The sequence below is a fragment of the Chlamydotis macqueenii genome, chromosome 8 (genome assembly GCF_036417535.1).
Source record: "Chlamydotis macqueenii isolate bChlMac1 chromosome 8, bChlMac1.mat, whole genome shotgun sequence".
NCBI lineage: Eukaryota > Metazoa > Chordata > Aves > Otidiformes > Otididae > Chlamydotis > Chlamydotis macqueenii.
Genome location: NC_141563.1, coordinates 2,754,464 through 2,771,657, shown reverse-complemented (window position 1 = coordinate 2,771,657; position 17,194 = coordinate 2,754,464). Strand labels below are relative to the sequence as shown.

The 17,194-nt window shown below is 51.1% G+C and overlaps 1 protein-coding gene across 1 annotated transcript; it reads left to right on the top strand.

Annotated features, from left to right (window-relative positions):
* The first annotated feature begins 1,599 nt into the window (after window positions 1–1,599).
* Window positions 1,600–2,562, top strand: LOC147599852 (olfactory receptor 14A16-like). The gene has a single exon (XM_086753681.1). The coding sequence runs from the start codon at window positions 1,600–1,602 to the stop codon at window positions 2,560–2,562; it is 963 nt and encodes a 320-aa protein (XP_086609807.1).
* Window positions 2,563–17,194: the final 14,632 nt, after the last annotated feature.

Below are 17,194 nucleotides of genomic sequence, written 5' to 3'. Positions count from 1 at the left end.
GAGCTCAGTGAGGCAGAAATCTTCACAGCCCTCTTTACGGTAAGTCTCTGGATGCAGGGCAATGCAGCTGGTTTTACTGGAGGGACATCCAAAAGCAGGAATATCCCAAAGCATATATGATCTTCCAGGAGTATTCTCTCAGCTTGTCCAGTGCAGCGGAGGAGGACATGCTCCAGAGCAGGGCTTCCCTGCTTAACTCTCTGAGAGACAGGGCACGACAGCTGCCTCCTCCCAGGGACGGCTGCAGGGGTGTGAATGTGTGTGTGCAGCCAGGGGTGCCCAGGGCTGTCCTTCAGCGCAGGGTATTTCCAGGACACTTTTCAAGAAGCACATCCAGACAGGAACTACCCAGAAGGAAAGCTGCTTTTCTGGGCTTTGCTTTCAGTTTCCCATTGTGCTGGTGGTGGGGAAATGGTGATGGAGCTCCAAGGTTTGGACAAAAGACCAAGACTCTTACAGCAAGACAGTGACTGATCAACAGGTTCTCAAAGAACACAGGGCACTGCCCTATTTGCCCTTCGCTGAACCTGCTTTTCCCAAATCAAGCCTCCTTGCTCTCCACACTACCCAGCAGAGCCTCTGCCCTCAGGGCCCTGGGGTCCAGGGCAGGAGCTGCCTCCTCTGCAGCCAGAGCTCCAGCACAGGAGACTCTTGATTGCCCCTCTGTTCCTCCCTGGCCTTGCAGCCCTGGGCAGATGCACAGTGTCATTTCTCCTTCTTTCTCCACCTGTCCCTGCTGCTACTGCTTCTTTTTCTTCTCTCTCTTCAGATGGGTGTTTCAGTGGCAGCTCAGCAACTGCTCCTGCAAATCTACCATGCAGATATGTCCAAGGTGCCCAATCTTCCCTCTAACATACGATGACTATGGGCAATGGAGTCCTTGGGATGGGGATACATGACTGACCCTCTGATAAAGACATTTCATTTTCAGAGCATCCAGGTGTCCAGAAGAACACAGATTATCCCTAGGAATGGGAGCGTGGAGATCCTCTGCACTTTCAAACTAGATTCCCCTTTTCTCAGCAGTATCCAATTTCCTTTCAGGGGAACATCTGAGTGTGATCACCATCCAGACCAAGGAATTGTGAGCCAAGGCCATCTGGGAACAAGACTGATGGACAGAGCAGCTCTCCTCTCTATGCACTAAGGGTCTGTCCCTCTGCCTCCTAGAACTCACACTGTAGCAGAAAGATAGCACTAGCAGAAATGCCAGGCATGTCCACCTTCATAAAAACCTTCTCATATGTGGGAGGGGAAACAGGAACAAAATACACACGCCCCGCTGCCCTAGCTCTGTACGGCAGTCAGGTGAATTGGCAGAGAAAATGCTGAAAAGTGCATTGATGTCAAAAAAAACTTTAATCAGAGATCACTCCTCTTTCCTATTTTCCTTTTGCTGCACAGTAGTTCTGACTCCTCCACAGCAAGAACCCCTGCTCCCCATTGCCCGCTCAGCCAGCATCAACCAGAGCTCCAGCCAGGGGGCTGCATGAAGGGCTTCCTGGAAAGACAGAGGCGTGTGGAGGGGATTCTCTGAGAAATGAGTCCTCACTGATCCCTGCCTGTTCCTCCTCAGGCCCCTGTTACCAGAGGGATCAGATGTCCAACGGCAGCTCCATCACGGAGTTCCTCCTCCTGGCACTCGCAGACACACGGGAGCTGCAGCTCTTGCACTTGTGGCTCTTCCTGGGCATCTACCTGGCTGCCCTCCTGGGAAACGGCCTCACCATCACTGCCATAGCCTGCGACCACCACCTCCACACCCCCATGTACTTCTTCCTCCTCAACCTCTCCCTCCTTGACCTGGGCTCCATCTCCACCACTGTTCCCAAATCCATGGCCAGTTCCCTCTGGGACACCAGGGTCATCTCATGTGAGGGATGTGCTGTCCAGTTCTTCATGTTTCTGTTTTTAATATCATCAGAGTTTTATCTTCTCACTGTCATGGCCTATGACCGCTATGCTGCCATCTGCAGACCCCTGCGCTACGGGACCCTCCTGGGCAGCAGAGCTTGTGTCCACATGGCAGCAGCTGCCTGGGGCAGTGGGTTTCTCAATGCTCTGCTGCACACTGCCAATACATTTTCACTGCCACTCTGCAAGGACAATGCCTTGGACCAGTTCTTCTGTGAAATCCCCCAGATCGTCAAGCTCTCCTGCTCAGACTCCTACCTCAGGGAAGGTGGACTTGTTGTGGTTAGTCTCTTAGTAGCATTTGGCTGTTTTGTTTTCATTCTTGTGTCCTATGTACAGATCTTCAGGGCTGTGCTGAGGATCCCCTCTGAGCAGGGACGGCCCAAAGCCTTTTCCACCTGCCTCCCTCACCTGGCTGTGGTTTCCCTGTTTGTCAGCACTGCCATGTTTGCCCACCTCAAGCCCCCCTCCATCTCCTCCCCATCTCTGAACCTGGTGGTGTCATTTCTGTACTCGGTGGTGCCTCCAGCAGTGAACCCCCTCATCTACAGCATGAGGAACAAGGAGCTCAAGGATGCCCTATGGAAATTATTTGAGCCCATGCTAATTCATTGTCTTCATAGGACCTCTAGGCTGTGTAATGAATAGCCAGGACTATACTTTTTCATATGTATCTTTTCCCTTTATTTTTAATTTTTTTTTACTCTTCTAATACTATAATTCACTTTATATAATATTATTTTTGGCCTTATATCTTCCTGATTTTTGATCCAAATACCTCATGCACAAATGGAGCCAGATTCCTGTGTAGAGAGACACAATAAAGAAACCAGTTCAAAATTGTTTTTCCAAGCTCCCATCTCTATTTAATTTCTCCAGAGCAAAATGCAGCTGCAGCATGCAGGAGGGGTTCAGGAGCCAAAAGCCCAGATGCCGCATGGGGACCTATGGCCTTTCCATTGCTCTCCAGTTTCCTCCTCCCCTTGCACCTTGTTCAGAATCAGATCCCTCTCAAGTACCCAGGTGCTGCTTTGAGCTTCAAGGAGTCAGAAGCCTCGCCTCGTCTGTCAGCAATAGGATTATCTCTTCAGCCAGCTCCCTCACTGGGTTTGTATCTACTTGTGAAAAGCATCTCCAGTGAGGTTATCCCCTGTGGATGGTGAACCTCATTGGAGGCACCTTGGACTTAGCATGCATTTGCCAAATGTGGTCCTTGTTTATTAAACTTTACCATCCTCTCCTTCCCTTCATTGTTTGCAATGAAGGAAACCCTGCTGTGCCTGTGTGCAGCCAGGTCTCTCAGGAAAGCAGGTGGGAGATGGTGCAGAGGAGCTGTCACCTCCAGCTGCAGACCTGGGTAGAAAAGTCTGATGTCAGGAAAAGTGATGCAAATCCCAGGGGACAGATGAGAGAAATGGCAGTGCTGAGGGGGTGAGGAATCAGGTTGTCCTTGCAGTGTCTGACCTCCAAGAGGAGCTGGTCCTACCCGTCCTGACACTAGCAGATCCCCTGCATCCATATCAACTGGACAATGCTGCAATCACTCCTTCTGACAACTGAAAAAGTAATAAAATTGAAAAAAAAAAGACACTTAAAAATAAAAAATACTTTTTTGCTGAATACTCAGTGAAAACTTCCCCTTTATGTCCACTCTGGAGACCCCTCCAACTAGCTCTCCAAGACTTGAAGACTGTAGAAAATAATTGGAAGAGACATGGCTTTTTGCATTTTAATGAGCCCCATGGTGCATTTGTGTTCTGGTTTTGTTAGTGAGGGGGGGCCTAAGGTGGTAGCTTCTGTAGGAAACTGCTGGAAGTCGCTCCCCTTTGTTCAGTGGACTCAGCCAGGCCTAGGGCGGACCCGCTGCTGGCCAAGGCCGAGCCAATTGGTAGCAGAATGTCCCGTGATAACGCCTCTGCGATAACGTATTTAAGAAGGGGAAAACAGGAAAAAGAGGAGGAGAAGATGTGAAGCAGCTGAGCGGGGGGCAGAGAGGGGGAGGCGCGAGCCTCATGGGCCTTGCAGGCCTCACCCTCTGGCCTCCCACCGGGCAGCCGACTGGGCCCAACTCGGCCCGGCCCGGCTGCAAGAAGTGGAGAGAAGATGAGAAGTGAATAAGATGTGAAAAGGATCCTGAGAGACGTTTGCCAGCCTGTTGTGAGGAACGGCTGCAGACGCCAAGGTCAGTGAAGAAGGAGGGGGAGGAGTAATATGGCTCCTGGCCAAGATTCCTCTGCAACTCGTGGTGAAGACCATGGTGGAGCGGGTTGTCCCCCTGCAGCCCATGGAGGTCCACGGAGGGGCAGAGATCCACCTGCAGCCCATGGAAGACCCCATGCCAGAGCAGGTGGAGGCCTGAAGGAGGCTGTGGCCCGTGAAGGGCCCGCTGGGACAGCTGTTCTAGAGGGACTGCACCCCGTGGAAGAGATGACCCACGCCGGAGCAGTTTCACAAAGGACTGTGGCCCGTGGGAGGGACCCCACGCTGGAGCAGAGGAGGAATGCGAGGAGTTCTTCCCCTGACGATGATACAGCGGCATAAAACAATGCGTGATGAACTGACCGCGACCCCCATTCCCTTTCCCCTCCCCGTGCCTCTCGGGAGGGGAAGGTAGTAGAGATAATGTTGAGCCCGGGAAGAGGGAGGGGTGGGGGGAGGTTATCTTGTTCCCTGTCTCATTCTCCTGCTAATTTTAGAAATAAGTGAATAGTTTTCCCCAAGTCGAGTCTGTTTTGCCCGTGACGGTAACTTTAAGGATTTCTCCCCGTCCTTATCTCAAACCTTGACCTGTTTTTTCTTATATCATCTCCTCCTATTCTCTCGGAGGGTGGGGGGAGCGAGAGACAGACTGCGTAGTCTGGTCCTGATCAGGGCTGAACTACGACAATTTGGTGCTGAGACCATGAAGCTCAGACACTGAGAGGAGCCTGGACAAACCCCTAAAGAAGTCATCATCAGAAGCAATCCCTACAGTCTCAGGGAGTATTAATGGGTCCCACTGAGGATCGTTACCAACAAAGCCTCCCTGGGGGCTGGTTAGAGGAGAAAATGGGAGGCAGAGATGAGAGGCAGGCAAAGGCCATGTAAAGGTGGCTCTGAGACTGAGTGAACCTCCATGTGTTGCATGAAGACAAAGGGCCATGGCCTGACCCCCAGCCCCTGGGAAGGGACATTCTGTGGGTCACACATTGCTCAGGGCTTTTCCTGGGGCAGTGTGATGTGGGAATGTGTGGTGCCTGGTGCAGGAGTACGGTGCGACGCTTATGGGTCTCTCCTTGGTGGGGTGAGGAGGCGTTTGTGTCCTGCTTCCATCAAGGTGTGGTATCTCCTGACAGGCCTTGGTGGTCCACATAGCAGCCATAGTGGGGATAAAGACGTTGTCTCTGTTGGGGGCTTTTAGCCTTGCCACAGCCCTTGACCATCTCCACCACAGGGTGTTCTACAGAGTTTCACACCTACAGCTCTTTCCCTGCACGCTGTCAAAATCTTCCTTGCTTCCCCACCTCACGCTTACCTGAGGATCTCACTGCACTTACTGGTATCTTTCCATCTGCTCTAGCTGTTCCTTGAAACACAAAGCAATGGGATGGTCCAGGATCTCTCTTGGTGACCTGTACAGCACAGAACTACCCTTGGAGAGACATTTCTTCATGTTTCTTTCCCAGTCTCAACATCCTAAGTTACAATTTCTTCCATTATTTCCTCATCAAGCAAAGCTCCACCATCTCTGAAACCACCCTTCAAGCACTCTCAGGCTACTCCTAGACTGCCCTGAGCCTCTCCGCTGCTGAGCCAAAGATGCCCAGGTCCCTCAGCCTCTACACAAAGAATGTGTGGTTGTGGCTCTGAACTCCATCTTGGCAGACCACCTCTGGGCACTCTCCAGCTCCTCCCAACTCCTCCAATGTGGAACTGCAGACAGGGACACACCTGTGTATGGAGTCACACCAATGCTGAGGTGAAGGGGAAGGTAACTCAAGTTGTCTGATTTGACACATTCTTCCTAATGCAGCCCCAGCTGGCCTTGTTCATGGGGAGCATGCAGCATTCGCTTGTATGGCATCCCTCAGTGCCTTCTCCTCAGAGTCACTTCTCAGCATGTCAGCTTACAGTTGGACCAATAAATGGGGTTATTCTCCCCTCTGATGCAGGACTGGCCACTTCTTCTGGTAAACTTCAAGACGTTTCTCCTGGCCAATTCCCCAAGGTACTCAAGGTTCTCCTGGACTGAAGCTCCATTTGGTTGGCTGTTAATGTCTGTGTGCTGATGGCTCACCCTGACTGAGGTGTGTCTGACACAATCACAGTAGGAGGAGTTTCAGGATACTATAGAAAATAAAAGGATATACTGGTTTAATTTCTGGCCCAGGTAAGAATTATTGTGACAACCGTCTCTGCCACCCCAAAAGAGGATACAAAGCAAGCAAAACAAGGATAAAGTGGACAAAGTATATGAGGGTTCGTGTGCCAGGCTGTGTTAGTGGAAAAAGGTTTACCCATATAGAGAGACAGACAATATGACTCCCTCCAGGAGCTGGTCTTCCACCCTTCATATAACCAGGAGCTGGCCTAAGTTCTTCTGCCTTCTCCTGCAGACCCCTCAGCTCTCAGCTGACTCAGATGCAAAAATGAGGTCTACAGAGGGTGAAAACAGGGATTCCTAACTGGGAGAAATAAACAGATACTGTCCAAGCATCCAGGAATGAAGTTAGGAAACCTAAAGCCCGAACGGAATTGAATCTGGCCAGGGATGTCAAATCAAAGACAACAAGAATGGCCTCAAAAAGTACATAGGTGACAAAAGGAAGGCTACGAAAATGTGGGCCCACTGCTCAAGGAGAGAAGGGACTGGCTTAGACAAGACGTGGATAACACAGAGGTACTGAACTCTTTCTTCACCTGTGCCTTTACTAGCAGACTGGCTTTCAGGAATCCCAGGTCCTAGAGAGCAGTGGGAAGGGCTGGAGCAAGGAAAATGCACTCTGGGTAAAAGAGTGTCAGGTCAGGGAACAGTGACTTGATGATAAACTGACCAAACTGGCTGTGGGCTGCCAACACAGAAGACTCTGGGCCCTGATGGGATGCAATCAAGAATGCTGAGGCAGCTGGCAGATGTCATGTTGAGGACATCCTTGATGAGTTTTGATCAATGACGGTGACTGGGAGAAGTACCTGGAGACAAGAGGAAAGCAAATGTCAGACCCATCTGGCACAAAGGGAGAACCAGGGAACTACAGGTCTGTCAGCCTCACCTTGATCCCTAGGAGGCTGATGGAACAGCTAAATCTGGAAGCCATTACCAGGCACTTTAAAGACAATAAAATGATCAGGAGTTTTCTGCATGGCTTCACCAAGGGGAAATCATGCTTAACAAACTGATAAACTTGTATGATGAAGTGATTGGCCTGGTAGATGAGAGCAGAGCAGCACTCAGAGAGTGGTGGTCAATGGCTCTCTGTGCAGGTGCAGACTGGTGATGAGTGGCGTTCCTCTGGGGTCCATATTGGGGCAGGTCCTGTTCAACATCTTTGTCGGCAGCATGGACAGTGAGATAGAGTGCACCCTCAGCAAGTTCACCGATGACACCAAGCTGTGTGGTACAGTCAACAGGCTGGAGGGGAGGGATGCCGTCCAGAGGGACCTTGACAGGTTGGAGAGGTGGTCCTGTGCCAAAGTCATGAAGTTCAACCAGGCCAAGTGCATGGTCCAGCACGAGGCTCGTGGCAATCCCAGGCAGAAATACAGGCTGGATGGAGAATGGATCGAGAGCAGCCCAGAGGAGAAGGCCTTGGGAGTGCTGGTGGACGAGAAGCTCAACATGAGCAGGCAATGCACCCTTGCGGCCCAGAGGCCAACCGCATCCTGGGCTGCATCAAGAGGAGCGTGGCCAGCAGGTCGAAGGAGGTGATTCTCCCCCTCTGCTCTGCCCTGGTGAGACCCCACCTGGAGTACTGTGTCCAGCTTTGGAGCCCCCAACATAAGAAGGATATGGACCAGTTGGAGAAGGTCCAGAGGAGGCCACAAAGATGATAAAAGGGCTGGAGCACTTTTCCTATGAGGACAGGCTGAGAGAGTTGGGGCTGTTCAGCCTGGAGAAGAGGAGGCTCCGGGGAGACCTGATAGCGGTCTTCCAGTATCTCAAGGGGGCCTTTAGGAAAGACTGGGAGAGACTCTTCAGCAGGGCCTATTGTGACAGGACAAGGGGTAATGGAACGAGGGCCCGAGGTGCCCCTGCAGAATTCCCGAGGTGCCCCTGCAGAACCGCTTTGCTGCTCTGCAGACTGAAGAAGTAAGACCCAGCACCTCGGGGGAGGCACAGGAGCCGTGCGAGGTAGAGCGCCCGGCTCGTGTAATAACTAGTGCTACCAAGAAAAAGAGACGAGTGGCAGTAGTGGGTGACTCCCTCCTGACAGGTACGGAGGCACCCATCTGCCGACCCAATGCGCTCTCTCGGGAGGTATGCTGTCTCCCGGGGGCTCGTATCAGGGACATCACCGAGAGACTACCTAGCCTCATATGGCCCACAGACTATTATCCACTGCTGGTGTTTCATGTGGGGGCCAGCGACACAGCTGGCAGCAGTCTAAAAAACATCAAAAGGGATTTCAGGGCTCTGGGTTCAACAGTCAAAGGCTCTGGGGCGCAGGTGGTATTCTCATCAATCCTCACGGTCGAAGGGCAGGGACCTGAAAGGGCCAGACGTATCTGGCAGGTCAACTCGTGGCTCAGGGAGTGGTGCTACAGCTAGGGCTTTGGGGATCTAGATCACGGGGCATGCTTTGAGAAGCCCGGGCTGCTAGGGGCGGATGGCGTGCACCTAACCGAGAGGGGGAAGAGTGTGCTTGGACAAAGACTTGCCAGGCTCGTCCGGAGGGCTTTAAACTAGTGTTGCTGGGGGAGGGGGAGCACAGTTCAGCCCACTGCTGTCAGCATGGCGCCAGTGCTAGCACCGAGGGTCCAGAAGCTGAGGAAGGATCACAAAAAAGTGCAAATAAACCTAAACTGCGATCCAATAGCACCCCTGTCGCTCCAGCCAGCAAGTCGGCTTTGTCGGGGGCCCAGCTGAAGTGTCTCTATACCAATGCATGCAGCATGGGGAATAAACAGGAAGAGCTGGAGATGCTTGCACACGAGCAGGGCTACAACCTCATTGGTATCACGGAGACGTGATGGGATGACACATACGACTGGAGTGTCAACATGGAAGGGTATAGGCTTTTCAGAAAAGACAGGAAGGGGAGACCAGGAGGGGGTGTTGCTCTCTACATCAGCAACCGGCTGGAGTGTGTGGAGCTCCACCTGGGGACGGAGGAGGAGCTGACAGAGAGCTTATGGGTCAAGATTAGAGGATGGGGACGGACAGGGGACGTTACGGTGGGGGTCTGTTACAGGCCGCCTGGCCAGGAAGACAGAGCAGATGAAGCGCTCTATAGGCAGATAGGAGCAGCCTCACGGTCACAGGCCCTGGTCCTCATGGTGGACTTAAACCACGCTGACATCTGTTGGAGAGACAACACGGCAGGGCACAGGCAGTCCAGCAGGTTCCTGGAATGCGTGGACAACTTCCTCCTGCAGGCAATAGAGGAGCCGACAAGGAGGGGTGCCATGCTCGACCTTGTGCTCACCAACAGGGAGGGACTGGTGGGGGATGTGAAACTGAAGAACAGCCTTGGCTGCAGCAACCACGACACGGTGGAGTTCAAGATCCACGGGGCAGCGAGGAAACTACATGGCAAGCTCTCTGCCCTAGACTTCAAGAAGGCAGACTTCAGCCTCTTCAAGGACCTGATGGGCCAAGTGCCATGGGAGGCGGCCCTGGAGGGAAGAGGGGCCCAGGAAAATTGGTCTATATTCAAGGAGCACCTCCTCCAAGCTCAGTAGAGGTACATCCCGACGAAGAACAAGTTGGGCAAAAAGGCCAGGAGGCCAGCGTGGATGAGCAAGGAGCTCCTGGACCAACTGAACGTAAAGAAGGAAGCCTATACAGGGTGGAAACGGAGACAGGTAGCCTGGGAGGACTACAAAGAGGCTGTGCGAGTGGCCAGGGATAAGGTAAGGAAGGCCAAAGCCCTGGCAGAACTGAATCTGGCCAGGGATATAAAATGCAACAAGAAGAGCTTTTATAGCTAGCTTTTATAGGTTCTACATATGTCCCAAGGTCTGCTCTGAACCTCAATGTTTTTATCATCCTAGGATCTCTTGTCTGATATTTATTCAGCAGATGAGAGAACAGATGTATATGGGGCAGAAATCCTCCTGTGGTTTATGTGAAAATGTAAACCAAGTCAGGTGAACTTCTCCTCCACTCCATTGACTGCAAGGGGAGCCTGGGAGGCACTGCCTCAGACAGCTCCACATTACCCCTGAAGCTCATAGCATCAAGTTTTAGCACCCTCAAAGGCCATGGTCTGGACCCTGAAGCTCTTAGCTGTTGATTTTGGTGGGTGCTCAGAGGAGGTCTCCCAAGATGGGATTCAGAGCTTCAAGCTTATGATCTATGTATAGAGAAGGAGAGACCTGGGCATCTTTGGCCCAGTGGCAGACAGGCTCAGAGCAGTGTAGGAGTAGCCTGAGAGTGCTTGAAGGGTGGTTTCAGAGACGGTGGGCCTTTGCTTCACAGTGAAAAACAACATGAGATAAAAAGAAAAGGAGAAAGTACAGCTTAGGAGGCTGAGATTTGACACGAAGAGAAAGAAATGTCTCTCCAAATGCTGTTCTGTGCTACAACAGGTCACTCTGAGGGAATCGAGATTAGTCCGTGTCTTCGTGTTTTTAGGAACAATCAGGGAGCACAGAGAGAGATCAGTAACATTAGGGATATGGCCTGGTGAGATCAGGAGAGGGAAGCAAGGAAGGTTTTGACAGTGTGCAGGGAAAGAGCTGCAGATGTGAGACTCTGTAGGACAGGCTGTAGTGGAGATGGTCAAGGGCTGTGGCAAGGCTAGAAGCTCCCAACAGAGCCAAGGTCTTTACCCCTGTTGCCTGGACCACCAAAGTGTCATGAGACACCAAAACTTGATGGGACCAGGACACGAAGGCCTCCTTAGCCTACCAAGGAGAGACCCATAAGCATCATACCGTACTCCTGCACCAGGCACTACACATTCCCACATCACACTGCCCCAGGAAAAGCCCTGAGCAATGTGTGACCCACAGGATCTCCCTTCCCAGGGGCTGGGGGTCGGGCCATGGCCCTTTGTCTTCATGCAACACATGGAGGTTCACTCAGTCTCAGAGCCACCTTTACATGGCCTTTGCCTGCCTCTCATCTCTGCCTCCAGTTTTCTCCTGTAACCAGCCCCCAGGGAGGCTTTGTTGGTAACGATCCTCAGTGGGACCCTCCCTGAAACTGTGGGGGTTGCTTCTGGCATTGACTTCTTCAGGGGTTTGTCCAGGCTCCTCTCAGTGTCTGAGCTTCACGGTGTCAGCACCAAATGCACCCTGGGGCTTGTTAAAATGCAAAAAGCCATGTCTCTTCCAATTATTTCCTACAATCTTCAAGGCTTGGACAACTACTTGGAGAAGTCTCCAGAGTGTAGGTAAAGGGGAAGTTTTCACTGAGTATTCAACACAAAAGCATTTTTTACTTTTTAGTTTCTTAATTTTCTTTCAATTTTATTATTTTTTTCAGTGGTCAGAAGGAGTGATTGCAGCATTCTCCAGTCGATATGAGTGCAGGGCATTTGCTAATGGTATCAGGATGGGTAGGACCAGCTCCTCCTGGAGGTCAGACACTGCATGGACAACCTGATTCCTCACCAGTCCAGCCCCACCATTTCTCTCATCACCCCCCTGGGACTTGCATCACTTTTCCTTACATCAGACTTCTCCACCCAAGAATGCAGCTGGAGGTGACAGCTCCTCTGCACCAACTCCCACCTGCTTTCCTGAGAGACCTGGCTGCACACAGGCACAGCAGGGTTTCCTTCATTGCAAACAATGAAGTGAAGGAGAGGATGGTAAAGTTTAATAAACAAGGACCCACGCTTCTCATCTGTATGCTAAGTCTAAGGTGCCTCCAATGAGGTTCACCACCCACAGGGGATAACCTCACTGGAGATGCTTTTCACAGGTAGGTACAAACCCAGTGAGGGAGCTGGCTGAAGAGATAATCCTGTTGCTGACAGATGAGACGAGGCTTCTGACTCCTTGAAGCTCAAAGCAGCACCTGGGTACTTGAGAGGGATCTGATTCTGATCAAGGTGCAAGGTCAGGGGGTAACTGGAGAGCAATGGAAAGGCCGTAGGTCCCCACATGGCATCTGGGCTTTTGGCTCCTGAACCCCTCCTGCATGCTGCAGCTGCACCTTGCTCAGGAAAAGTTCAATGGAGATGGGAGCTTGGAAAAACAATTTTGAACTGGTTTCTTTATTGTGTCTCTCTACACAAGGAGTCTAGCTCCATTTGTACATGAGGTGTTTGGATCAAAAAAACCCAGGAATCGAATGACAAGAATAATATTATTTAAGTGGCAATTTTAGAATCATAGAATATTTAGGTTTGGAAGGAACCTTTAAATGTTGTCTAGTCTAACACCTCTGCAGGGAGCAGGGACATCTTCAACCAGATCAGGTTCCTCAGAGCCTCATCCAACCTGGCCTTGAATTTTACCAGGTACGGGACATTCACCGCCTCTCTGGGCAACCTGGGCCTGTGTTCCACCACCCTCAGTTTAAAAAAATTTTTCCTAAGATCTAATCTAAATCTACCTCCCTTGTCAGAGACTGAAAAGGTTAATTAATGTCTCAACATATCTAAATGGTGGATGGAACCGAGCAAAATGTCTATAAACCATAATACTAAAAACTTCAATAACTGTGAAAGAATGTCTAGACAAATATCCTGTTTTTGTAGCTGACGCAGCAACGTGTGCTTAAAAACTCCCAGAACTGCAAAACGGGGTATCTTGTTTTTGTACCCTTCCCCCAGAATAGAGCCAAACCCTGTGCATGAGCTCAGGCCCTGGATGATACCAAACATGCACAGCATTGCCAAGTGACTGCACAATGGAGGCCCGCTCTGGGGGATGCAAAATGACTTTGTGGACAACGTCTTGCTGGACATCAGGTAACAATATGCTTCAGGTAACCTCATGGCTTAAAAAGAACAAGCGGGCCTTGCATTTGCAGAGAGCTAACACCCACCACCACAGAGACAGATCAGCATGATGCAGCAATCACAAGCTAAACCACAGGCAGGAAGCACCTGACCTCCTAAGATGGAAAGACTGGTAAAGACCCCCAAAATATCAAGAAGGGGGGGCTGATACAAAGGACTACAAAAAGGGTCGCCGCATGAACCCGTGTGTGGACCTCCACCCCACTCAGATGGACCTTTGAGATGCCGATTCTCCGTGGTGGCATTGTCATCCTCTTGAGGCGCCCACCACACCCACTCTATAAGAGGGACTTTCAGGAGGCTGACTCTCCAAGGTGACTCTCTCTTTCTTGTTCTCACCCCGCCATTACAGTTTGTGTGTGAATGAAAAAAAGAACCAACATATGCGTATGATGCCGTTGTGTCTTAATTCTGTAACCGAGAAATTCGTACCTTTCACAAGCGGATATTTATCGGTACGTGACAGGAAGGAAAATAGAAAAGTACAGATGCCCCACCTTAGAGGAGAGACCTGAGAGACCAGGATGATGTCATAGCAAGGCTGTTCCGGGACATTTTGTGATGTCATAATGAGTGGAGGAAGCAAGAAGCAAATCTTGCATCCCTCTGCATGGAGCTGGCTGCAAGCTGTCATGAGGCAGTGCTGAGAGACAGGCCAGCACCTGAAGGTGTCTCTTGGGGGCTGGTGGGGAATCCCTTTGAGGAGATGAAAGGACAGCAGAAGGCCACATGCAGGACAAGCGAACTTTTCCCTAGTCATGATGTTCAGGCCAGAGGGCAGAGGTGTTCAGCTGAGCACGTGGAATAGAAGAGGGAGAGCTCAGTTTGCCTTTCTCTTCACCATCAGCTGTATTTTCCACCTGTCCTTTGGGTAGAATGGCACTTGTCCCACATACGTCCTTCCTCTGCCTGACCTCAATCAGGGCAGTTGAATGTGGGTTTGATGGCCAAGCATGGGCTTGTAGTGCTACGCGAGACACCAGGGCTCTGCAGCACAGCTGCATGCAGCTGGCACAGACAGCAGCGGCCCTGTGCAGGAAGCCCAGCCCCATTCAGAGCAGCGGTGTGACGGGCACCAGCCAGGCCATCTCAGACCAATTCAGTGCCTTTGCCCAGGGACTGAATCCCACCGCTGCAGAGACACAAGGTCTGTCCCTTCTCCATCCACTAGATGGATGCCAGCACATGAACACAAAACATCTCCCACGGAGGTCTCTGCAAGTGTTCTGTCACTCTCAAACCCTCCTGGTTCTTCTCTCCCCATCGGTTAACCTTCCCATTGATGATACCATCATGGATTCATCCAACAGGTTTCACGATGTTCCTGTATCACAGGATGTCCTCACCCAAAACCGCTTTCAAAATACTCTCTTTCTTTGCTGGGATGGGCTTCACCTCCAGGCCAAACATGCTCCAATGTCCTCAGGCTGAGGAGCACACTGCTGTGGGAGACAAAGAAGCCATTCAAGTCCTCATGGAGAATTTCGCGACCAGTGACCCTGGGAGCACCTGGAAGGGGAGCAAATCAGCATGCCAAATCTTGTGGAGGTTGCTGGAGGGTCTTGGGACACTTTGGGAAACAGGTCTCTGTAGATGGGGTGTCAGATGGGGCAACAATGGTGAAACACATTTGCATCTGTTACTCAGCAAGAGGGAAGATCTGGTGAGGGATGTGAAAGCCAGAGTCAGCCTTAGTCGTCACGATCATTAGATACCAGGGTCTCACCTCCCCAGGAGAATGAGGAAGGAAACTAGAAAAGTGCAGATGGCCGACGTCCGAGGAGGAGGCTTTGGCCTAGTCTTGTGATTTGTAGTGGGGGAGCCCATGTGAGCAGCACAGAAGGGCAGCAGAGCTCAGTAGAGCTGGTCTTCAAGGACAGCGCTTTTCAAGTCCAAGACCGTCTGCACCAACAGTCAGGAAAAGAAGAAGAGAGATTCAGGAGAGAAGCTGGAGGAAGCAGGAAATTCCTGGGACAGCTCCATGGCAAAAAGGAAGCATACAGGAGATGGATGCGGAGACTTGAAAGAAAGAAGGAATTCAGAAATAGGGTTGGTTTTAGGAAAGCTGCAGAGTTGAGACTTGCAAGGGAGTTCAGGGGCACAACAATCAGCTGTTCCTACTTGAGGAAAAGGTCAAGAAGAAAGGAAGAGAATGTGTGGCCACTGCTGGGTTTAGTAAGAGGAGGACTAGGTAGGTTTGAGGTACTCTCAGCCTTTGTCTTCTCCAGCAAGGTCTCTGAGTTACGTGTGCCTAAAGGGCAGAGCCCAGCCAAAACACAGCAGTGGATGGAGATGGAGTCAGAGGTTACTTAGGTAAGGTCAGTCCTTCAGAGTCCGTTGCACCAGATGGGATGGATCTTAGGATGCTGAGAGACCAGGATGATGTCATAGCAAGGCTGTTCCGAGACATTTTGTGATGTCTTAATGAGTGGAGGAAGCAAGAAGCAAGTCTTGTGTCTGTCTTCTAAAAAGACCCAAGGACTGAGCAGGGAAATTCCAGGCTGCAGTGCCAGAGGCCAGGAGCTGTGTGGCTGGGCAACAGCTCTGTGGGAAAGGGCTGTGGTGGTCCTTCAGTTTCTTGAGGCCAAATATGACCCAGCAGAGAAGGTGGCCGACAGCGTCCAGGGCTGCATGAGAGCACCACAGCCAGAAGAAGTCATTATCTCCTTCTGTTCAGCACTTTTTACACTACATCCAAAATAGTTCAGGTCTAGATGCTGTGCAATGGTGATGAGACCTTGCTGTGAGGAGGAGGTTGGCGTAGAGACTTCCTGAGCTGCCTTGCAGCACCAGTGATAGTACATTTCCTTCCACCACAGGGCTTCCCTTGACCATGCTAGGGAAAGCACTCTGGTTCCTCATGACCATGGAAGTGAGCAAACACGACTGGTCAGAAGATATTTCTTGTCTTCTGCAAGTCACTGCTGCTCACATGCAGAGATGCTTGGCAGGTACTTCCACACCTCCTTGATCATACCGTTTGCTTCATCTGCTGTTTCCTTTTCCCCTCTTTTCCCCCACCAGAGATCTTCCCTTTGATCATCCTTAGCGCCTCCCACACTGGTCTTGGCTTGGCTTGCTTTGTAGCTCTTTCTGAGGTGGTCAGCATGGATAATTCTATATTTGAAAGCAATTTCATTGAATTAATACCTTATTTTAGTATTTGTAGTGCCCTGCAATTCATGCTGTTTTCTTGTGAGAGACACCAAAATCAGGGTGAGCCAGCTGCCTGCAAGATTAACAGCTGTCGCAATGGAGCATCAGTCTGGGAGAACCCTGAGAATCTCTGGGATTCGGCCAACAGAAACATCCTGAAGTTCACAAGCAGAAGCAACAAGTCCTGCTTTGAGGGGAAAGAATAACCTTGTACCTCAGGGCAGGCTGGGACCTGGCTGTCTGAGCAGGGACCCTAAGGAGGAGGGCCTGCGCCCAAGGAGGGATGCCATATGAGCCAGTACAACATGCTGACCATAAGTGAGATCAGCTGGGTAGGCAGCTGCATTAGGAAAAACGTGACCACTCAGAAAATGGGACTTACCATCCCCCTCAACTGAGAACTGTTGTGGCCACATTTGGACTGATGCATCCCTCTGTTGGGTTTCCTGCTGTAGACAACTTGGGAGGAACTGGAGAGTGCCCAGAAGAGGTCTTCCAAGATGGAGTCTCGTGTACATGCCCTCTGTGGGAATGTTGAGGTACTTGGGCTTTCACCTGCTGAGACAGAGGCTCAGAGCAGCACGATCAGAGACTTCAGCTCCTTGAAAAATGGACTGAGAGTGGATGGATATGTGTGTGTGTGTGTGTCCACCCAGAGGGAGTTTGGACCAGCCCAAGGCTTTGTGTGTTGAGGCACAGCCAGGGACGGTGGGGAGAAATCAATAATGGTAGTGAGATACTCAGATGAGAACAAGAAGAAGAGGATTAGGTGTCCACAGCTTTCAAGGAAACAGGTGCAGGCGTAGGGCAGCAGAGGACAGCCTGTGTTGGAGATTGTTGAGGGAGCTGACAATGCTGAATACCTTCATCAGAGCTGACTTCTTTCTCCCCTTGGCCATGGCTGTTCCCTGTGCCACCTAGGAGAAACTTTATAATGACAGCACCAGGGCCTCATGGACTCCTCTTCCCCACTCAGGAGCAGGGAGGTGTCACACTCTGTTCTTGCA